Source organism: Oenanthe melanoleuca, chromosome 5 (assembly GCF_029582105.1).
Source record: "Oenanthe melanoleuca isolate GR-GAL-2019-014 chromosome 5, OMel1.0, whole genome shotgun sequence".
NCBI classification, from domain to species: domain Eukaryota; kingdom Metazoa; phylum Chordata; class Aves; order Passeriformes; family Muscicapidae; genus Oenanthe; species Oenanthe melanoleuca.
In genome coordinates this window covers 19369595-19393334 of record NC_079339.1, presented here as the reverse complement: position 1 = coordinate 19393334, position 23740 = coordinate 19369595, and the positions used below count along the sequence as shown (strand labels likewise).

The window sequence follows — 23740 nt, the reverse complement described above, 5'->3', positions numbered from 1 at the left end:
GACATTAATACGTGATAGTGAGCCTAAGCCTTACAGATTTGGAAACCCCTCTGAATAAAAGAATTAATTTATTCTTTGAATGAAAACTCCAGATAAGTTCCTTGAATTCTCAGTTAAAATAGGTTGGACATCAATGCCCCCTTGACACCTTGCAGACTACAAAAAATAGTATTTTTCAGACATAGAAAACCCTCCATCTAAGGGTATCTGTTTTACAAAGCTGTGCAATGATAAATTTCCTTGTTTTACAGCTCATGAAAGCAGCATACTGTATGTTCACTTGGCAGGAGAAAAAGAGTAGCTCTGAAATTTGGCCAGTTGTCCAGCAGCAGGTCCACAAAGTTTCTATTTATTTATTTATTTGTCCTTAATGTTGTTATTTTTTAATTGTGATTCTTTGGAGCCCTATATGATGGCCCAGCTCTTTCTCTCCCCTAATTCTTTAGTTTCTGGCAGGTCCTAACAAAAAAAATGTAGGTATGTTTTGGACACAAGCAGTGCTTGGAGACGTCTGGCATGGCCTTGGCTCCAGGAGCAGCACCCTGCAGAGGGAGACAGGCACTGTAGCCATGGAACAATCCACAGATTTCCAGCTCCCAGGGAGCATGGCATGCAGACAGTAACACTGAAAATCACTGGAAAACTGTGGCCACCAGCACCCCCTCCCCCTAGCTTACACCCGCCCCCCATCCCCAAACACTGGGAACAGTTTTTTGTATTTAAACGTGTGTTAGTCAGAGATTCCTGCCAGGAAAACTCCCTAATGCAACCAACCAAATTCCCCTCGTTCGTCATGCCTAAGGAAATGAAGGTGTTTTCACACTGTCCCGGTATTTCACGTCCCTAAAAGTGCCGGCTGTCCGAGCCGCGGGAGAGGTTCCTCTCGGCGCTCGCCCTGCGGGAAGCAGCGCACCCGGCTCCGGTGCCAGCGGGAGTCCCCACGGGACAGCCGAGGCGGGGACGGGAAATTGCTCCTAACAAACGTTTGGAAACATCGAGAGTTGGCTTTTTGGCGACTCCCCAAAACACCACCGTCCCCACCGGCCCCGGTTTCAGCGCCCCGTGTTCGCAGCGCATCCTAATGGCTCTGCAGAAAAGCATCGGCAGCGGGGAGCGAGCACCGCCCCGGCAGGAGCGCTCAGCCACCGGCGGGGACAGCTCTGTGTGCCGGGGAGCGGTGACAGTGACACCGCAGCCCCCGGTGGGGACAGTTCTGTGTGTGCCGGGGAGCGGTGACAGTGACCCCGCAGCCCCGGGATGGGGACAGTTCTGTGTGTGCCCGGGGAGCGGTGACAGTGACCCCGCAGCTCCCGATGGGGACAGTTCTGTGTGTCGGGGAGCGGTGACAGTGACCCCGCAGCCCCCGGTGGGGACAGTTCTGTGTGTGCCGGGGAGCGGTGACAGTGACACCGCAGCCCCGGGATGGGGACAGTTCTGTGTGTGCCGGGGAGCGGTGACAGTGACACCGCAGCCCCCGATGGGGACAGTTCTGTGTGTCGGGGAGCGGTGACAGTGACCCCGCAGCTCCCGATGGGGACTGTTCTGTGTGCCGGGGAGCGGTGACAGTGACCCCGCAGCTCCCGATGGGGACAGTTCTGTGTGTGTCGGGGAGCGGTGACAGTGACCCCGCAGCCCCGGGATGGGGACAGTTCTGTGTGTCGGGGAGCGGTGACAGTGACCCCGCAGCCCCGGGATGGGGACAGTTCTGTGTGTTGGGGAGCGGTGACAGTGACCCCTCAGCCCCCGATGGGGACAGTTCTGTGTGTCGGGGAGCGGTGACAGTGACCCCGCAGCCCCGGCTCTGCGCCCCGCCCGGCGGCGCTGCCCCTCCGCGGCGGCAGAGGGCGCTGCAGCGGCCGCGGCGCCCCGGGGCCGCGCTGGCTCCGAGCCGCTGCTCCGGCGCTTCCCGAGCAGAAGCGGAAGCGGCGGCGGGCGGGGAGCGGCCGCGGGTCGCGGTGAGTCCGGCGGGGCGCGGGGGGCGGCCGGGGGACGCGACGGGCTCGGTAGGCCGGGCTCGGGCCGGTGCAGGCGTGTGGCGGCACGGGGCGTTTTCCCCCGGGCCGGGGCTGCCGGCTGGGGAGCGGAGCCGCCGCCTGCCCGTCCCGGCGGAGCCCTTGGGCTCCTTCCACCGAGCTGGGGCCGGGCGCACGGCCGGGCCGGGCAGAGCGGGCTGCGCTGCGGCAGGGCGCTGGTGGGGCCGGGCGCGCCGGCCTGCGCTGCTTCGGAATTGAAACCGCGGGGCTGGGCTCGGCCGGGCCGGGCTCCTGTCGGGAACCTGCCCGGGTGCCTCTGACCCGAGTGCCTCTGTCCCGAGTGCCTCTGTCCCGAGTGCCTCTGTCCCGGGTGCCTCTGTCCCGGGGCCTCTGTCCCGGGTGCCTCTGTCCCGAGTGCCTCCGTCCCGGGTGCCTCTGTCCCGAGTGCCTCTGTCCCGGGTGCCTCTGTCCCGAGTGCCTCTGTCCCGGGTGCCTCTGTCCCGAGTGCCTCTGTCCCGGGTGCCTCTGTCCCGGGTGCCTCTATCCCGAGTGACTCTGTCCCGGGTGCCTCTGTCCCGGGTGCCTCTGTCCCGAGTGCCTCCGTCCCGAGTGACTCTGTCCCGGGTGCCTCTGTCCCGGGTAACTCTGTCCCGGGTGCCTCTATCCCGAGTGACTCTGTCCCGGGTGCCTCTGTCCCGGGTAACTCTGTCCCGGGTAACTCTGTCCCGGGTGACTCTGTCCCGGGTGACTCTGTCCCGCCGCTGCCCCGGCGGTGCGGTCGGACAGCGGACGAGCGTGAGCAGCGGCGGCTCCTGAGCTGTGCTCCGCCTTGTCTCGGGCACATTAGCTGAACCTGGGCTCTGCCTTTCCCTCTTGAAATAGAGACACTCAGTAAATTCTTGGGGAACGCGCTAAAGAGTAATTTGCATTATAGGTTACTGTTTCTGAACCTGATAGCTCTTATTTTCTAGTAGAGACTAGCGGTATTTAATATTTAGAGTAACTTTATTAACGCGAGTAATAAATTATGAATTCAGTAGTAATTTCCATCAATCTCGTCTGGCTCAGATAGGTCACGTTGAGTCTTTTCGTACTTAAACGGAAATCTCAGCTGTAGGTGGGAGGAAAATGTTCTAATTATATCCCTTAGACCTAGTCGTTAAAGCTTGCCGAAAGTATTCCCCCATGTTTCCCTCTGACACGTTCTGCAGCGCTGCCCCTCAGCTCTGTGGATTTTGTGGTGTCTCAGATACCACTGTGAGTGATTAATAAAGTCTTGATTTGAAGCTTCGGGTGAAGCTGTTAAAAGACTTGTAAGCAAACTGCTTTGTCTTCCTGTAGAATGAAAAGGTCATAAAAACTTGTCCTTGTAGTAGAAGAAGGGAAAAAAAGTCACAGAAATATGCTGATAAAAGCACTTGGATTATTTTCATGGTATCACTCTGGACATCATTCTTCTGCATATTCCACATTACCTTCAGCTTTTCCCAGTGAGGAAGATTCATGAGGCTGTCAGACCACTGGATCAGAACTTATCAAGACATAAATGGCTTTTAAAGTTTTGTAGTATTGCAACACTGCAGTACTGCTTTCTTAGAAAACTGCTACTGTATTTAGAAAGACAAGACAGACAATAGCTGATCTATCTATGCTGATAGAACTTCAGCATGAAAAAATATTTGAGGTGAACATACATTCTCACCCATTGAACTTCCATGAGTTTACTATATCAAGAAGAATAAGTTCTGTATCACAGGAGCACAGATTAGCTAAGCACAGGTTAAAAAAAAAGTTTTGGATCCAGACTGTGAAAACTGGCCATAAAATATTACGGGTACAAAGCATGTCAAAAAGAAAACAGAAGTAAATGTAAGGTGGAGTGAAAAGGAGAAACATTTTAGTTGTTTCAGAATGTGTGTTTAATTCAGTGTTTGCTTTCCCAGAGTCTCACATCATTTTACTAATGCCACATATGAGCCTCATGCCTGTAGAGATGGATGGTAATTAAATATAGCCTGGAGACTGTGCCTTGCAGAAATCACATTTGTTCACAACCATAGCTCTCCCTGCCTGTTTTTGAAGTGCTTTCTGGGTGTTTTCTTTGTCTGCATTCGGGCAGCATCTTACATTTCCTATATAGAAAGGCATAATGCATATTTCAATGTGTTCTCAAAGGGAGAACAGAAGCCAGAGCCACTACCAAAGTATAGAGTTAAATAGTACTGTTCTTCTCACTAACAGTGCTTTCCTTGCATTTGTTATTCTGAACAGTTCCCAGTAAATTCTCTCTAAAAGTTAACAAGCTGAAGAAAGTTTCAGGGAATTTTGGCTTGGGTTTTTTGGTTTGTTTTTTTTTTTTTTTTGGTTATGGAAAAACCCATAGTCTATCTTGGTCTTTAACACAGTATAGTATGCTTCCATTGCTCACTAAAATTAAATTTGTTTTGACATACTTAAATAGGATAAAATATGAATGTAACTGTGAAGTGTGCCATCATCTAATCTCCTAAGTAACATTCAAGCATGAAAATACTTAGGTGATTAAAGCCTGACAACATTCTTTACAAATAAAGAGAAATCACCTGGAAAGCTTCAGAAACCCCCCAAGGGCTGCTCTGCTCTAGTCAGGAGCTCTTGATAGTCTAATGAGCTCTGAATGTTGTGTTTGCCTCAAATAGAAATTCTTCTTTCAAGTCTTCAGGTTCACATGTTTAAAATGGTGTGAGTAGGGTGGTTATCCAAAAGACTTGGATGTCTTAAAAGTTACTGCTATTAGCAAAAAAGAAAGTTTGTATCTCAACAAAATAAGCAACATGCTTGCAGACTTTCACAAGAAAGGAAAATTTAGTTTTTGCAGTTTTAAGTTCAGCCTGAATCTCCTATTGCTTGTCTAGCCATTTGATAGCTTTGCATGAAAGTGTTTTATAGGTATTAATTAAAAGGCATTAGCATAATTTCATGTGTTCTGCCTGGATGAGACCATGGTGATGATAGCTGCAAACCTCATAGTGGATACACATGCTGCTTATCAGTAGACCATTGATTAATGTGCCTGGGAATAAGTGTTGCAAGTATTACTCCATACACAAATTATCCAAAGTCACTCCACTGGTCTGTCAGTTTCATGACCCAGAAATCTATGCATACATATATATGGCAGGTGAAGAAAAGAGAAAAGTTTAGCCAGTTTTTCTGTTGATGCAGTGCTAAAGGCATTTCCCCTGGTGGGTGTGTGCTGGCCAGGCTGCAAGGAAATTAATTGTATTTGTGACCATTGAGTAAGAAAAAGGATTTGGAATAGTCTTCTTTATTGATTCCTTATTTATATGGGTAGTCAGTGGCAATTTTCCAGGAAAGGTCATGTGGAAATTAATATTATTAAGCACTTCCTGATTTATAATTAAAATTTTCTCTTATAACAGCTGATACTTCTCTGCACCATATACATTAAGTTTGCCAAATGCTTGAAAATATGATTTCATATTTCAGTGTAAATAGTATACAATGCCTACTTTTACTTCTTCCCTAATACTCTTAATGATAGTGGGATTTTACAGGCAATCTAAAGATGTTTTCTGATACCAGTGATTTTTTTTTTTATTTTTAGAGGAGTTTGATACTTGAAAATCTATAGAATTCCTACCTAAACTTTGTTATATTATGGGAGTTGAAAAAATCAGAGCTTTGTTGCATGCAATGATTTAATATATGGGCAGTTTAAATTCTGTTTTGAAGTAGTTTTTGTTGATCATAAGGTACATTATTCTTGCAGGAGTTTGCTCTTCTGGTCTGACCGTGCTATCTCACATCAGCCTAATCACTTTGTAATGTAGCAGTGTAAATAGCAACTGAGCACAGGTTGCTTAGTGAAGAAAGGTGTCATTATGGTTTAAAGTTGGGAGAGTGGATTGGGACTCCTTTTCTGTCTTTTCTCTGTCCTTTAACTGTCTTTTCTGGGGCCTGAAAGTTTCATCCTTAGGGCATTCCCAGACTTCTGCAGCACAGGTGATGATCAGACAGTCCTGTCCATTACTATTTGGCATGGAAAGCACCTTCCTTTCCATTGGCCAACAACACTGCTGTTGCCTTGGAGAGGGAAATCAACTTTTGTCAGCCCAAGGCCTGGATACCTCTGTGTCCAGGCTAAAGCCCATGATCTCCAGAGTCAGCAGGTCTGGCAGCACTTCCTAGCTCTAGAAAAGAGCAATTCAGGTACATTAACAAATGTAGTTTAAGACCTTCTCTGCCTTAGTAACTTCATACTGGTAAAAGCAAGAATTGCCATGTAATGGTCCAGTTTAATTGCAGTTCTTCCCGGGTCTGAAAACTGGATGTTGTGGAAACAAAAAAGGTACAGAGGGCAGTCTAGAAAAGAGTTTAAAATTTTAAACTACTACTCCATGTAAAAAAAGGATAAGTTCTCAAGGCTGTGGTGTACACAGGATATTATAAATTAATATTTGGATATGTACTTGCATTTGACTCAATTTTGTTCAGCATAGAGGAATTAAGAACAGCAACTATTATAAATAAAAAGAAAAACTGATGGGTTTTAGGAGATCTTAGTTTTTATTTCACTGGAAACCTGTTTCATAATAAAAAAGAAAGGATAGCAGCTTGATTTGAATTTTAGGGTATATCCTAGTTTGTGAGTTAAAATCCATCCTTTTCCAGCCTAAGCATTTTTTTAATTCCCCAGGAGAGGGTGAAACACTGCTAAAAAAAAACAAAAAAAAACCTGTAAGCTCACAGATTGTCTGCTCCACCTTCACTGGGGAAAAGTCATTACCATTCAAAGTACTCTTTTCTGTAGCTGTTTTTTTCCTAGCACTGCTCTGTCCAAAAAGAATAAAGCTACATTCTACTCTTGGAGGTTAAGGTAACTTCCACAAGAAACAGATCTAATTCCTACTACAGGAGTTACAACGTATAGAGAAATTAGTTTAAACTATGGTGGAGTAATAAGACCTTGGTTAAGTGTTTGAGTAACAGCAGTGTGGATTTTGATTTGGAAAATTGTGCCTTGCCCCACACCTAAAATATGTGTGGAGGAAGGACGATTTTGCTCACAGATAAGATGAAATGGATAAGAGTAGTAGGAGGAATCCTATCTTAGATAAAATACCAACAAAGTTTAAAAGCTGACTCTTAATCACTTTAAGTTGTCTCTTTGTGCCTGAATTTCCCAATTTAAAAAGCTACTTGCACTTCTTTTTTTGTGAACCACTTGGTCATATGCAGATAAAAAGCTCCATGCAGGAGTGGAGTAGATCACTGAATAATGGGGGCTTTTTGTCATACTAGGATGTTGACTGATTGCAGTGACTCATTCATTAAACTGACTCTGGTATGGGAGTTTTGTTTCTGTAAACTGAATCTACATACCTGCTATATCTGTAGAAACAATTCAAACGGTCAAAGAGACACTGCTTGCATAGCACTTAAATCTACAAAGTGCTCAGCTGGTGAGATTATACTGGGTCACATCCTGGCTTCTTCTTTATAAGAACAGAATTTTAAACTGTATGGGATTTTTTTCCTAGGAATAGCTCAAGAGAAGAGTCACGCACTTTGCAATTAATGTGACAGCTGAATTTGAGTAAAGCTGTTGCTTATTTCTTCTTGCGGCTTCCTGAATTCCTTTGTGACATTGCTAAAGGGACGTATATTCCTCTTCCCTTTCTTGGTCTCACTAAATATACCTCTGTGGCTTAGGGTAATGTGAATTTTTCAGTCCTAGGCTGGCTAGGACTTGTTCTAATATTCTGCGTATCAACATTCCCACTCCATTGACCCAATTTTGTTCCTATGATTTTTCATGAAATGTGGCCCATGGACTAAACATCCTCTGCAGCAGTTGTTAGTTTAACAGTGGAAACAAGCTGGGTTTCTTCTCCAGAGAGAATAGATCTACTGGTGGCAGGCTAAAAACAAAAAATCTCTGTCACAGAACATCTTTTTAAGCATTGATTCCTCTGTATCCATTCTAAGTCACTGGGGGAAGTGGTGCCTTTGTGGGATCGTGTCTGGACTATGGCTGGAGCAGCTGCTGAGAGCATGCTTGGTGTTCAGTTTGTATTGCTGTTGTGTTTAGGAGCCTCAGCTATAAAGCTTGTTGTGTGTATAACATATAGGACAATGCATTGGGGTGGAAAACAGGAGTGGAAGTGAGCAGCATTCTTTGGGTGCAGTTCCAGACAGCTCTGCTCTGGAGTTATTTCTGCAGAAAGTGAGCACTGCTGGCCAGTTCAGTACAACTCAGAACTGTCAGCCTGTGCCTTGAGGCTCTGTACGTTCATAGTATTTTGGAAATGTCAAGAATGCTGCTCTTCAGATACTTCCCATACCCCTGCTTACCCCAACAAGATGGAAAGTCATATATTTATACAACAGAATAAAAGTTTTGGTTACATTATTCTAACTATATCTAACCAAAATATGGTAACTTTGTTTTTCTTTAGATAGATCTGCCTCTTTTTTTTTATCTGGATAGCTGGAAAAAATAGCTCATAGTGTGTTATCATGGGCAGTATTGCCAGGGAGATGCCATCATGTAGATGGCCTAAAGCACATTTCTGTGATTTTGCATGTGTTCAAAACATATTTCCCATAAATTCTAGTTGAGGCCTTGTGTGATTAGTATTTCTGATGATGCAATCTAAAGGTGTTATAAAATAAGGACCCAAATAAAACTACCTGTTTGTCCTCCTCCTGTCCATTATGTAAAAATGAGTCGTGATATTTAAATTCTGATATAAGCAAGAAAACTCTCACGTTTGTGAGTTCATGGTCAAGGTAATCCTATTCATTCTCCAGCATCCACAGTAGTGATGCAGATAAACAGTTCTTACAATTTGTGTTTTGATTGGATTTCCATCCTTAATATATTTTAAATGCCATAATGGTATTGCAGTGAATTCATTAGGTGAATACTGCAAGAGATTTTTGCCTATACTGCTTTGCAAAAGATTATCAAATCTGGGCTTATTTGGCTTGTTTTGCATGCCTGGCTCCATAACCCTCAGACTGCTCATACTGCCTTGCACCTGGTGATAATCTCTGTTTTTCAAAGAAATGTCATTTATAGAAAACTAACCACAGTAGCATTCTAAGAAAATGATTGTAACAATTTAAAAAAATCAGGGGAGAGGAAGGTTTCTTGGTCTTTAGAATTTGTATTCATTGTTAAGACCTTTTTTTAAGGTTCTCTCATTCTGTGTAGGAACACTAGCAGTCTGTTTGGGGATACCAGCGCTTTTTTCATTTTCACTTTTCATGTGAGTTCACCCTGCTTTGGAGGAGTGTTGTAAAAGCAGGCTTTAGTATGCCATCCACCACTCTTCAGGGAAAGGCGACTTTTATCTTCTGTTCTTACAATCATGTCCCTTGTCCTCCCTGCCAGCCTGCCTGGGAGAGGGAAAGGAGAGCAAGAGCTCTGTTTGAGTACTAGTAATTTGTAGATAGCTTTTGAGCTGTGGAATTATTATCCTTATCTCATGTGTTGCTTCTTACTCAATTTAAAGTCCTATGGCAGTTCTAAAATGTTATCAGCAGTGCTGTATATTTGAATTTCGTTACAGCACATCAGTTGCTTGGTTTAGGTATTTGGACTTATATTTTATTTGTAGTCCTGCAGCTAAGTTGATGTGAAATCTATATTCTGAATTGCTTGATTCAGAGAATGCTAAATAACATATATACACTGCAGGGAACATATGGAATTGAGCTGTTGTCCTCCAAGAAAACTTGATTCTGTACAGCCGAATCTGTTTGAAAGTCTTAGAAGTGATTAAATATGGAAGGGGTAAAGAAACCTCTTCAGTAGACATGGCAAGGACAAAGAGGATTCCTCTTTTTGCAGAAATCAGATAGCCATATGAAAGAGATTACAGAAAGGATGGGTATGTTTGAACTGTGCTGACAGGGTGCGGTGTCCTTTCCTACATATCACAGGATGAGCGAGAAAAGGTGATGGGGACAAAACAAAAGCTGTGATTTTGAGTAGAACCAAATCTGTAACTGTGTTGCGGTATTTCTGTTCGGAAAGAATCCTTGCCTGGGAGGGAGGGCGTTGAGGCCCTTTAACTAAGGCACGTTTCCCCGTTGCAGCGCTGCGGTGTGCCCGGCCCGGCTGCCATGAGCCTGCTGCACAGCGACAGCAGCTGCGGAGCCCGCGACGGGGACAGCGGCTGCTGCGCGGCCATGGCCAAGGAGGAGAGCTGCAGCACGGCCAGCGCCAGCGGCTCCGCCGGCGGCTCCTTCGCCGACGAGACGCAGGGCTACGACGTGGAGTTCGACCCGCCCCTGGAGAGCAAGTACGAGTGTCCCATCTGCCTGATGGCGCTCCGGGAGGCGGTGCAGACCCCCTGCGGCCACCGCTTCTGCAAGGGCTGCATTGTCAAATCCATCAGGTAAACTCGCGGAGGGAGCGGAAACCTGCTTTTGGTCAATCTAAACTGAGTGCATTACCAGTGAGTGCTGATAGAACTCGGGAAATTTATTATTCATTAAAGGTGCTATAAATGGCCAGAATGTCACAAGTTTGGAAGATTTATGAGCTTTAGATAGTTTGCCGTTTTTACAAATTTACCTGGGTTATGAATCTAAAAAATTTATTAAGCTTCAAATAATAATTAAAAAAAGAAATGTAGACAAATCCTCCAAATAAATTTCATTTCCCACTCAGGATTAGAAAATTACCTGTCTCTTGCCTATTACTGTTTCTCTTGAAAACTCCAGGAAACTACAGACAACCTGATTTCTTGGTGCAGATAAGGCAATTCATGCTTTCAGTTCTCCACTTGAAATTAGCTGCTTCCTCCTTGAGCTGGAAGAGAGAATGTGATGAGGGAATAGCATTGAGAGAGGAAACTAGGTGGCATATGAGGGACTGAGAATAAGATACAAAGGCAAGAGCATACTGGGCTTATAAAAATGGATTATTGAGAGCAAGAAAGGGCAGAGAGTACCTTGTAGAGAGCACTTGCCTTAAACCTGGAATGAAGTCATCAATGTCTCACATGGGTGAGTATTGGATTACATTGATAGATATTGTGCTGTAGGATTTTTTCCTTTTCAGCATAAGCCAAATTTTTTTCTTAGCAATTGCTCACTTAGCTCAAAGGTCACTTTGGTAGGAATTTATATATGCAATTCTTTATGACTTATATGTAAAATTGGCTAATTTTCAACCTTACTTTGCACACTTTTGTGTAAAGATCATTAAACTGTCTTCAGTGCTACTGTTTTTTCCCTGACATTTATTTTATAGCATGCAAAATGGACAGTGCTTTCTTCATTGGTTTGTCCATAGTTCTATTCCATTTCTTTTTCTTCCCTATCCATCATTTGTAGTTCACTAAATGAATAGTATACCAGCAATTATGTTCTCTAAATACAGTGTTTTGTGGGCTTCTCCATAGTTTCTGCTACATAAATTCTCAGGAACAATTTCTCCATAGAAAGGACCATAACCAGAAGCTTCTGCTTTCTTTATACCCTTTCTGTATTTTACTCCATTTCTATGAATGGTGATGACTGTTTCAGTGAATACTAAACAAGGTGGAAGGCATTTTTTTCTTTTGAGACTGTAGATCATCAGTGTAATATTTCAGATGTTTCATTGCTAGTAAAAGTTTTTCCTCGTTCCCCACTGAACTCTGTCTTTGGAGGACAGTTTGAGTGAATGCTTGTGAAGGCAGGGAGGACAGCTTGAAGTGCCAGACCTCTCTGAATCCCTGAAGGGCTGAACTGCATGTGTAATTGGTATCCATGGATCAAGCTACTGATTTGGATTATGTAGTGTCTACAGCACGGTATCGATTTGCAGTATGTACTGTCTACAGTACCAGATTGATTGAGGTATCAAGAAGCTTCTTCAGAACTGAAATGAAAATGGAAAGTGATAATTTACATTCTCTAAGTACTGTTTTTTTCACTAAGTGATTGTCACAGCCTTCATTTGATCAGGAAAAATTGCTTCTCTTTATTCCTCATATCACCATCTTAACTCAAGTGAGCAGAGAGATTAAGGATTTTAAATTATGAAGGATGGACAAACATTTTTGGAGTAATTTCTTCTTATGACTCACAAACAATTGTAGTTATTTGTGTTGAAGAAGTTGTGGCTGCAAGTAGAAAAAAAAATTGGAAAACCTTTTAAAAACTGGACTCTTCGATCTTACAGTGTGAAGGACATGATTAGATGATATTTGATCACAGTAAATGTTTGCCTCCCAGAAAGTCTTGGCAGCTTTTTAAATAAAGCTGTCTGAAATGCTTGGAAGTGCTATAAGTCATGGAAGAGGAGAAGCTTATCTACCTAAGTAACTACAAATGAGTTTATGAATGTTACTTGTCAACAAAACACCTTACTGGAAATTCTAGAAGAACTAACTTCATGTGCTGTAGCTAATTCAATTTCACTCCAGTCTTCTGTTTATTGGAAAAGCAGAGTTGTGAGGTAAGAAGGGGCAGCAGGGAAATCTTTGGGTGCTGGCAGTTCATCCAGCAGCTGCCATGACTGCACTTAAAGTCTCTGCCAAGTGTCTCAGCTTCTTGGCTAAACCGTTCACTTGTTAAAATCACAGAGCAGGCTTTTCTTCCAAAATTATTCTGGCTTTACTCTTGACACCTGTATCTTAATCTCAAGGGAAATTATAGGAATATTCATTACACTTAGTAGCAGATGGACATTGCTTCACAGGTACTGTTGTGAGTGGCAGAGTGCAATGTGATAAACAATTCCAGCATAGGAAAGCATTCACTGTAATGTAAGTGAGAACTGAGGTGCATAAAGTCAATTCTGTCACAGGAAATGTATAGCAACATCTTTGTAGATGGATCTTAGCAGTGTTTCAAACACAATCCTGATCCTTGTAAATAGTATTTGAAGCCTGTTTAATATCCTACTGGTTTTTCCTTACTACACTTCCTACTGTGGAAAAATTGTATATCATTCTTATTTTGCTCTTTATTTGCTAGTTATTTAATTTTTATGATTTAGTAATCATTATTTCAAATTATTCTGTTGTTGGTTGCTTTTATTCATGATTAGCTTTCCTTTGTAGAAATGAAGCTGCTGTCTTATCAGTAGGTCTATTGAGCTATCTTTAGACTCCACTAAACAGTGTTTGTAACCAAGTTACACCTGTGAAAACTGATTTCCTGTAGCTTGTGAAGTGAGGAAACATTTCTGGCTTCTGACAAAGACCACACTAGTCATAGCTCTGAAACAAGACAAGCTAGGTGTTTTCTTTCTTCCACTTGTTTAGCAGTATGATTCTCAGGCATGTGGTGAGCTTGCTCTGCAAGCAAAACTTGTGAAAGGAAGTTCATTGCCTCTTTGAAGTGGCAGCTTTACCTCCACTTCCTCTAGCAGCATTGCTGATGGAGTTGCTGAGCAATTATTTCCTTTTCCAGCAAAGAACATAAATTCCTTCCCAGTCTCCACAGCCCACTAGGTTCTACTTCCCCTCGTGCTTGCAGGCAGTGACAATGATCTGGCCTTTGATCCTTGCACCACAAGTGCTGTCTGACATTTTTCCACCCCATGTATTTTTCCATTTTATTGCTGTTTCCATTAGCACACAGGAGCTTTGATCCCTCATGCCTCTTTAACTGCATTACTTAATTGTGAATCAATATGTTGGTCTACTGCTTTCAGAATGAGCTGGAAAATTTGGTAGAGGTGATCCCCTTTTCTACTCCCTTTCTAATGGTTTTTGTATATACATGCAGGTAGTCAGAACCTGATGAATTGGCTGTTAGTTACCTTGTGCAGGTTGCATGTTTCATCAGATTCCAAACCTTCACCAGTTAACACTGACTTCCAGTCTGTTTGCTGTTAAAATGGCCTCAGATACAACACCTGGTTCCAAATCCAGTGTAGTTTTCATAGTTACTAATAATTTTTGTATCTGGAGATTTTCACACTGCTTGATGTGTAATGAAATTAAAGGATGGCCAACTGAACACATGGTTGTAAAACAAAACCAGCAAACTGAGCAGTGTGTAATGTAATGCCAAACAGATGAAATCAATCAGGGAAAAAAAGACAATTCTGCATTTTTTCTTAGCTGTGATCACCTTGGGTGTTTATAAAATGAGAAAGAAATCAGAGGAGGTCTAAGAAAGCTTAAGTAATTGTTTGGAAGTAGTATGTGAAATATTCTTTGATGTTTGAGCTATGTGAAGTACTTACAGAAACAGGACTGTAAGTCCTTAGTGTCTTTACATATTCCTCAAGTTTGTTTCCAGAGTACTCAACATGGCATTTGTACAAATAAAATGTGTTTGAGCTTGAAAAGTGCTGCAACCCTAGTCATGCCACCTCCAGTGAAACTGTGTGTTTTCAATTTTTCTGAAATACATTTCATATTTTCCGGTCATTGCTACATAAATACTATTGTTTTCAAAGATCTTACGGTGTAATTATTTGGCCACTAATGTCTTGCTGGTGTAAAAATATTTTAAATTAAGTGCTTGGAAATCTCTTGGTAATATTGGGATATCTTTCCTTGCTTTTCTGCATTGTAGAGATGCAGGTCACAAATGTCCTGTAGACAATGAAATTCTTCTTGAAAATCAACTTTTTCCTGACAACTTTGCCAAACGGGAAATCCTTTCATTAATGGTCAAGTGTCCCAACAAGGGCTGCAGCATGAAGATGGAGCTCAGGCACTTAGAGGTGAGAAGTAGTTTTGAAAATACAGAACCTTGTTTTCATAGGCAAGTAAAAATTCAGAATAACTCAAATAGATGGTCATACCTGGTACTTATTTATGTTGACTCAGTGCATTTTTCTTTCAAGACTATAGCTACACATACTAGTTTTTAATGAGTATTTAATTGTAGTTAAGTGATTCTCAAGTGAACATCACAGGGCATGACAATTGTACTAATGCAGCTTTCTGCTGAGGATCATTCATGTTTGTCTTTTGATCACTATGTCCATGCTTCACACAAGTTTCTTAAAGTCAGTTTAATAGTCTCTCAAAGTAGCTACATATATTAGTTTAAACAATAAACCATTATTTGTTATGGAAAATAATATATGCAGTTAAAAGGATAAATATAAAACTAAATTTTTTACTGAGAGCTTTCTTAAAGCTCTGAATGAAACCCTGACCTTAGTAATGGGACAATAACAGGCTTTTGGTAGTCAGCATAAGTGTATAAATATTTCCTTTCATGAAGGAAAGATTGTGATTCATTTTTCTTGCACTGTGCTTTCTCTTGAAAATGGATGACAGTTCTTGTTTGAGGTACCAAATCCCTCTTCTGCCTTTCTGCAGGACCACCAGCTGCAGTGTGATTTTTCCACTGTGGAATGCCCTCAGTGCCAAGGAGCTTTCCCAAAGAACCATCTGAAGGAGCACATGACCCAAGAGTGTCCAAGGCGTCAAGTGTGTTGCCCAAACTGTGCCACATCTATGGCCTATGAAGATAAAGAGGTACTTAGCAGGAATCTCAAGTTTGTCAACCTGCATTCACATGGGTTTGCTTGGAAGGGGAACAGCAGTTAAAAACAAAAAAAGCCCACAACTGAAAGGTTTTGATCTTGAAGAGCTCTTTGTGCTGCTGCACAGCTGAGAAACTACAAACTCAGGACATGAGCCTGGACCAAGCAAAAGTTAGGGAGAGATTGTCCTTAAATGTAAATTTATTTGGAATCATGTGGTGTGAAGAGACTTGTGGACTTGTGTAAGAACCACTGATTTCTGACCTTATCATCAGACAGGCCAGTATCTATTGCCCATAGAATACAAAAAGTAGAATTTACATATGCAGTTTTTGTGCCTGGGAGAGAGGATGTATCAGGAGATAAATCCTTTTGAGGATATCTGCTACCACACAAGACCAAGATAATTTCTGAATTCTTCTCCTGGCTCTGCATTTTTCACTCAGGTGATTCTGAAGATAATACTTTCCTTTTGCTGTTACCATTTCTTTATCTCTATATGGATGTGTTTTATCTCAATGCTATTAAATGTCCTTGGATATTAATATTGTGAATTGTCAATCAAACATACCTCACATAGTCCAAAAATACAAATAAAAAACAAACACAGAAAGTGCTTTCAAATAGTTCCACTACAATTGAATGTGAATTTTAGAAACTTATGGTTAAAATCAGATTTATTTGGAGCATAACAGCTTTAGGAAATAAAATCTCTGCAACTTTATGAATCTCTTATATAAGTCCAGGAAAATGTCTTGTATAAGTCCAGTAATAGAAACTATACTGTTCAGGGTAAAGGGATTGTCTTTATTTCACTGTTGCATACAGCTAAATGCAAAATTAGATATAAAAATAAATATCTAATCTGATCAAGGGTGATTAGCCCTGTCTTATATTGGGTAACTTTACTGATGCTTTCTCCCCTTTCTTTTTTCTCTTTGATCACTTAAGCTTCATGACCAAACCTGCCCACTTGCCAATGTATATTGTGAATATTGCAACACAGTGCTCATCAGAGAGCAGGTAAGAGACTCCCTTCTTCTCTGTTTATGTCAAGTCAGATGTTTCATATTTACATCACTTCTTTAACCTGAAATTAAACTCAGAGATACAGTTTGTTACTAGCTGCTAAATCACTACCTGCCTCTCTGGAAATGTCCAGTGCAGGTGTGATACTCCCTTAAATGCTGCTCCAGCTTGTAGTTGCAGTCTGGCAAACCTCTGTAGAATTTGGCTGCACATCACATTGTTCAGCTGTACTGTTCTTGACAGGGGCCATGTTGCCTTGATCTTGAATGGAGTTGAAAAAATACCAACAACTGCCAGTGGTTATGGCTGACATTACAAGAGGAGGTTTTGATTTGGGCAGAGAGAGAGAGTTTTTGTACTTGGAAAGCCACTGTTGGAAAGTAGCTATAAGTAAATTCTCTGTCAAACTGGGATGCTGGTTGGAATTTTGCTTGTCCATTACTGTTGTAATAGCCATTAGTATTTCTTCTGTTCTATAATAACTTCATTGGCAGGAAAATCATAAATATTGATTTGTCTAATTTGAGACGGCAACTATGTTGATGGCCTGGATTGAAATAAAGAATGATCTTGTAAAATTGCACAAATACTCTGAAAAACAAAATTGAGCTTAGTAATGACAGGAAAAAGTCTGTTGTTAGGTAGAATAATGAACTGCAGAAGTGGGAAACAGAAAACGCTAAGCATTCATAGTAATAGCTGACATTTATTAGCCTTGTGCTTCACTGTGATATTTAAACAAGGCAAACACTTGGGGTTATATAAACAGGGATTCTGCCTGTGAAGCACTGAATTATCCTTTGCTCTGTTTAGGGCTCATAAGGCATCAGCTGAACTTGTGCTTTTGAGGGAGGGTGCAGAGGGAGGATCCAGAGCAGTGAGATGACTGATCTGGATCTGGAAAACATGCACCACCGAAAAAATTGAAGTAACTTGAACCTTTTGAGGAAGATGATAATAAAGAGAGACACAATAAGTATGTGCAATTAGTCCTTCAGAAGGGAAGGAATTGAACATGATCTGGCTGGAGAATAGGCTAGAAACAAAAGGTGTTTGGTCTAGCAAGGAAACCTGAATGTTTTCTGAGGCCGAATGTAAGAACAAAGTCAATTAATTGTTAGACTACATACTAGTGGGATATATAATTTTTATCATCAGCTAACATTTTTGTTCAAAACTTCTGTAGTCCCTTAAGAAACTGATCTGACTTAGCTACCTGTTCAAAATCCACCCAGCTGTATCCTTTCTGGATAAGAGAATACTCTTGATGGAGAAGTAATATCGAATCTGATTTGTTTTAGATGCCTAACCATTATGACAATGATTGTCCTACTGCCCCAGTGCCATGTTTTTACAGTGCCTTTGGGTGTCCTGAAAAGGTAAGCCTTTTATCAGTACCTTCTGAATTGCAGACCTTCTGCATGATTTTGTCTCTTGCTTTTGTAATGTATTTTCCTATTTTTGTCTCATTCACCAGCCCAAAATCCTCAGTGATTTGTGGTTGTGGGTTTTTTGTTTTGAGGTATCTTAATTATGAAACAGTGCATGTTGATACATTTCATTTCAAAGTTGCTTTCTCAAATTTAAAAAGTCCTGGGAACAATTTTCTTGATGACCTTACTTTTATTATTTCATGTTTTTTCAGCTTTCGTGTCAGTAAAGTAGCTTCTAGCATTCTTCCAAAGTTGTGGCTTAATATGCTTATGACTCCTGGAGTTCCATGAAGAAAATTGATTTTATTAAATTCTAAAATTATTAACCTAGATACTAGTGGTTTTTAATACCACTTAGTAAAAATGGGTCTTTCTCTTTCATTTCCACATTTGTTTTCATATACCATTTGATATTATGGAGCATTTTAGCAAATCAATGAAGGAAGTACAGTGCTGATTTAGAACACAGAAAAATTCTAAATATATTTATCGTGAACAGCTTCACCACATCTTTGTCTTGAGTTGAACAGTGTTACTGAAAGTGTACACTGTAATTAACGATGGTTTCAAAACCTGATTTTTTTTTATCATGAATGCTCATTTACAAGAAGGTGACCCTGAATACACAGTGCTTGCCTTTGGCATATTTGACAAGAATGTTTTCAGTATAAAATACTCCGTACTTCTACATATCTTGCTTTTACTTTCAGGTGCACAGTTTGAAATATACTGTTCCTATTTCTCACTGCATGTACTACTGAAATACTTCATTTCTTTTACTCAAAATTGCCTTCATTTGAAGTGTGGGTCTTGGCCTTTAGGAAAAAGTTGTTCCCAGCATTTTCTGGAGAATTAAATTTTATTGTTTTCCTGGAGATGCTGCAGCTTCTGTAAAAATACAATCAAAGATTCCCTTATTAATTGTTATATAGAATTATGCAACTATACAATATGCTATTACTAATGATAAATATACTAACAGGAACATGTCTGTGACATCCCAAAGTCCCAAGCCAACAAAAACAATAATGCACATATCTGATTTATATTGCAGTCATTTGTGTCAGTTCTGTCTTAAGTTCCCAGGTTAACAATTCAATGCTAAAATCACCCCATATCTACACTTTTGTTGAACCCCAGCTGTATCAACATCAGGGCAAAGACACAAAGATCTTAAAAGTCTTTTCCAACCTAAATGATTCTGCGGTTTGCCCACTGGTATTTGAACTTCTTTTTCAATTTTTCCTAACAGTGATCTTAAATGTGGAGCTCTCCATTGGTAAAGTGCTATTTTGTCACACCTTTGTCCTTGATTCACACTGCAGTTTTTCTTATGTAACAGAGTCACATTTAAAATGTGATTGCAGATGTTTGATGTGCTCCTAATGCCGTATCTCTTAAATCCTAGATGCAAAGGAATGAACTGGCACGACACATGCAGGAGTTCACTCAGGTTCACATGAGGATGATGGCTCAGAGTTTCCAGAATATCAGTGTTACTGCTGCAAATCCTGTACCCTTCATCAATGGCCTACCTTTTGAGCCTGCTCTCTTCTCACACGTGTCACATGCTGCATATGACTGCAATCCAGAAGTTGAAAACTTCAAGGAAACCATTCAGCAGTTGGAAGGTCGTCTGGTAAGACAAGATCACCAAATCAGGGAACTCATTGCTAAAATGGAGACTCAGAACACTCACATGGCAGAACTCAAGCGTACCATCCGAAGCTTGGAGGGAAAGATTACCGAAATGGAGGCGCAGCAATGCAATGGTATTTATATCTGGAAGATTGAGAACTTCAGCGGGCTGCAGAGAGCCCAGGAAGAAGAGAGACCCGTGGTGATGCACAGTCCTGGCTTCTATACAGGGAGGCCTGGCTACAAGCTGTGCTTGCGCCTGCATATCCAGTTACCAAACGCTCAGCGCTGCGCTAATTTTATCTCTCTGTTTGTCCACACTATGCAAGGGGAGTATGACAGCCACCTGCCCTGGCCTTTCCAAGGCACCATACGACTTTCTATTTTGGATCAATCAGAAGGCCCAGAAAGGCAGAACCACGAAGAGGTGATGGAAGCCAAGCCAGAGCTGCTGGCCTTCCAGAGACCGACAATCCACCGCAATCCCAAAGGTTTTGGTTACGTGACTTTCATGCACCTGCAGAGCTTGAAGCAGAGAGCCTTCGTCAAGGACGACACGCTGCTGGTGCGCTGCGAGGTGCTGACGCGCCTGGACCTGAACAGCGCCCGCAGAGAGGGGTTCCAGCCCCGCAGCACCGACGGAGCCGTGTAGCCTGCCATCCTCCCACAGCACAGGGCCTTTCTCATGTCTGAGCATCACAGGTGCTGTGACTGTAAAGGACCACAGTTGGTGATCTTCACCTGAACGGAACTCTGTTGTTGCTGGTATGTTTTTTCTCCTATATGAGCTCATATGTTTAAATATTTGGTAAGGTTCTCTCTGAAAATAAGCTACTTCTGTAGCAGGCTAACTAAATGAAGTGTTAATCAAAACTTTACTGCCTACAAGAAAGTCCTATTGCAGAACCTGTGCATCTCAGATTGGTAAAACTTCAGTCATGTCGAGGAGACCAGTAAGTCTTTTCACCTCAGTGCCTTGGAATAGATGCTGTTGCAAGGAAGGAGCAAAATTAATAAAGATGAGGGATTTTTTTCATTTGTTTTTTCACAGAGCTTGGGAAAGTTGAGAGAATTTCTGTATTAACTTATCTAGAATTTTGCATTGGCTATGTGTCTCTTGAAGTTTGAAGTCAGGGTTAAGACTTTGTTCAGGTCACCAAGGGTTCAGGCATGCTTTGACCCTTTCCTTCTTCAGGAAGTTGTATGTTGATGCAGAGTTGATGTTGGTGTTTCCAAAAGGTATGAGGTAGTGTTGTGGAGAAGGCTAAATGACTCTGAGCAGAATTTGTAATGTGGTCTGAAGGTGCCTCCCTAATTCTCTTTATTTTAAAAAATCTTTTCTGTAAGTGTGTGGTCTAGGCCCAGAATGTCAACCACAATCATCAAGAGATATAAAAGTTCAGCATTTGAATGAAATCCCTTTGTGCTGGTGGGATCTGCTAGTGCTGGACACGTTTCAGGTTCTGAGTGCACACATGAGCAAAGGGATGTACTAAACAGAGAGGGTGATGCAGAACTTGTTTAACTGCTGTTGAAACCCGAATTTGTGCCAAAGCTGAACTTGTGACCTGCATCTGTTCAAGTGATCTCTTGGTGTTGTGGGTGATGTACCAAGTCATCCCCTGTGAATTCTCCATGGCAGCTGGCCATACCAGCATCCAGCTGCTTGGGGTATTTCCTGTCCTTTTATACAGTAGGAACTGGGCCAACTCAGCAATTTGGATGGTAAGGAAAGCCTATTAATTCAGCAGTGTGAGGAAAAATTGTAATCCTGTTTGCTTTTAGGAACAAAATCTGGCTGCCATTGTTACTCATTTATCAAACACTAGATTCACTGTGTCAAAGATTCATGAGGTTCCTAATGATGTGTGTATTGCTGTTTTCTGTACTGACTGATTGTATGCCATGTTAGTTTTGACCAGTCAAAGCTGAATAGTTCAAGTTCACTGGTGCTAAAATTTTTATCTTTCATGGTGCTGATAAAATTCTGAATCTTGTCTTTAGGAGGGAAGAAAAAAGTTTTGTTCACCCCATAACCTAAGTACATGTTCAGATACTGAAGAAAACTAAACAGTGCATGGGCTTATGTGTATCATTTATGCAAGCTAGTGAAACAACCTAAAGACTAGAGACACTGCAGCTTATGAGATAGTGAAGAGTGTTCCAACTATTTGGCCTCATCAAAGCAATACCAGTGGGGAAAGGGCACATTGCTTAATATAAACAAGACTAAAGAAATGCTTTAGTGGTTTGAGAGGGACTCTGCTTGCCTGCATGAGAGGTAAAAAGATCCAGGACCCAACCTTCCACTTTGTTCAACATAGCCAGATTAGTAAAATTTCTTCTGCAAGTAGAACCTATCAGATGGAAGAGGAGGGACTGTGTTCAGTGGAGTATTGTCACTACTGAAACATGAACTTCCTGGTTAATGGTAAATGCAGTTAGTTGTTGGTGACTTTAGTATATTCTCTGTCATTAGGGGATAGGTGAGCATATGTTTCTGAAAATAGGGAAAGATCTCAGCTTTAAAACCAAAAATAGATTTCATAATGAATAGCCTCATCCTATCAGCTGAATTGTTCTGGAATGTCTTCAGATGGAGCATTCCCAGTGAAGCCATTCTTAACCAAGAGCTGTCAATGTCCATGGCATTGCACAGAGCCATCTGCACAGAAGGCACTGTACAGGAGTTCTCCATTTTCAGGCTGTGTTACCTATTCATGTTTTCTCAATATGCTCAAAAACTGCCATTCTCTTTTGTTCCCCTTCTTGTTTTTTGGGGAGCAGGAGGGGAAGGAGGGGGAGGCAGTCAGATAAAACACTTGTCATTTGAGAGCTTCTTCCTGTTCCAGGTTGTTCCTCAAGCCTAGCAATAAAAAAAATGTCCTTATTCTCTGTTCAAATCATTTATGCTCAAGACCCACTAAATGCATTAACACTTTCTTTGCTTTTGAAGATTTGCATTCTGAATGGAATTTTTGCTTTGAGCCTTGTCTGCTAGATATGATGTACTTCTGCCTCTGAGGAGGAAACTCCCTGTGGTGGCAGGGTTTAAATGATTCAGGTTAAAATTGTACAATAGCACAAGCCAATAGGGAATAGAAGGCTACTGCATGTATAATTCTGTATTGGCCACAGTAATATGGATGCTTTATTCATTGCTGCTATTCTACTGGTTTTGTATTTTTATATTGGCAACTAGAACTCTGTGTGATGTCAAATTACTGTAATGTCAGAGTATCACATGAGAGACTGTCAGAGCTAAAATCTAGGTATCAGTTAAATCTTACAGTCATAAAACGATTATAAATGTTAACAAAATATTTATTCATGTACTTGTTCCATTTTCCTCTTTCCCCTTTCTTCAAATCTCTTCTTTTGAGAACTTGTTTTACCATGGTGGATTGAGGTATAATTGCTAGAACTATTTAAATGGAAGAAGAAAGGTCTGCAGCATTGAGTTGTCTCTAAATCAGAGAAATATTTTAATTAATCCACGTCCTGTGTAACTTGTTCACCAATGGGGTTTCATTCTGTAACTCTGCTTTGCAGCATTACTAGATCTCAAGGTGGTTTAAAAAGTGGCTTAGCTTCTTTTATCTTCCAAATTTCTGTTCTCTTTGTATGTGTATTTGCAAAGCTGCTATGGCACAAATTTCCCAATTATAATATATTATGAACATGTTATCTCTTTGCCTCTGAATGTCTTCCCCTGCAGGGCAGGGAAAATTATTTTGCTAAAAATGTTGGTATGTAATGTATATGTGGGAGCTCAGATAATGTGAGATGTATAGAGTTGTTTTTTAAGCGGTCTCATGCTATGTCTGGTCATGTTTGCTATCAAGGGATTAAACTTGCTTATGAAGTGAAATCAGGGTGACCTTTCTATTCTTATTTAGAGATGGCAGCAGACCAAATACATTGCTGATGGATGCAAAAGTTTATTCTGTCTCAATGTTAAAGGTTTGTATTGGTTTGCATTGGAACAAATGAAAGTATTCCTGTTCCCTTGGGTGAATTGATTGATAGTTTAATATATTTTGTAATTAATGCACAGCTATGTTTCTGACAGAACTTCAAAAAATAAACTAATTAAACTGTGCACTGCATGTTGCCTCTTTATTCATATGGCTATTCTAAAATATTAACTGATACAGGACTGCTGTGCTAGTTTGTCTTGTGGGTTTCAGAGGTGGCTGGCATCA

The 23740-nt window shown here is 41.4% G+C and overlaps 2 protein-coding genes across 2 annotated transcripts in view; one reads left to right on the top strand and one right to left on the bottom strand.

Annotated features, from left to right (window-relative positions):
• Window positions 1-1896: 1896 nt before the first annotated feature.
• On the top strand, window positions 1897-23637 carry TRAF6 (TNF receptor associated factor 6). The gene is made up of 7 exons (XM_056492195.1): window positions 1897-1955; window positions 10083-10384; window positions 14511-14661; window positions 15269-15427; window positions 16387-16458; window positions 17766-17843; window positions 19306-23637. The coding sequence occupies exons 2-7, from the start codon at window positions 10110-10112 to the stop codon at window positions 20185-20187; spliced, it is 1617 nt and encodes a 538-aa protein (XP_056348170.1). The 5' UTR covers window positions 1897-1955; window positions 10083-10109; the 3' UTR covers window positions 20188-23637.
• PRR5L (proline rich 5 like) overlaps window positions 19446-23740 on the bottom strand; it is a 53869-nt gene continuing 49574 nt past the window's right edge. Inside the window, exon 11 of the transcript XR_008840578.1 lies at window positions 19446-19533. The gene's annotated coding sequence lies outside the window, so the exon portion shown is untranslated. The remainder of the gene's footprint in view (window positions 19534-23740) is intronic.

Excerpts from the sequence above, each read along its gene's own strand:
- TRAF6 (XM_056492195.1), top strand. The coding sequence starts at position 10,110 with ATGAGCCTGCTGCACAGCGACAGCAGCTGCGGAGCCCGCGACGGGGAC. Across the intron at positions 14,662-15,268 it reads TGGAGCTCAGGCACTTAGAG|GACCACCAGCTGCAGTGTGA; the intron begins GTGAGAAGTAGT and ends GCCTTTCTGCAG. Across the intron at positions 15,428-16,386 it reads TGGCCTATGAAGATAAAGAG|CTTCATGACCAAACCTGCCC; the intron begins GTACTTAGCAGG and ends TGATCACTTAAG.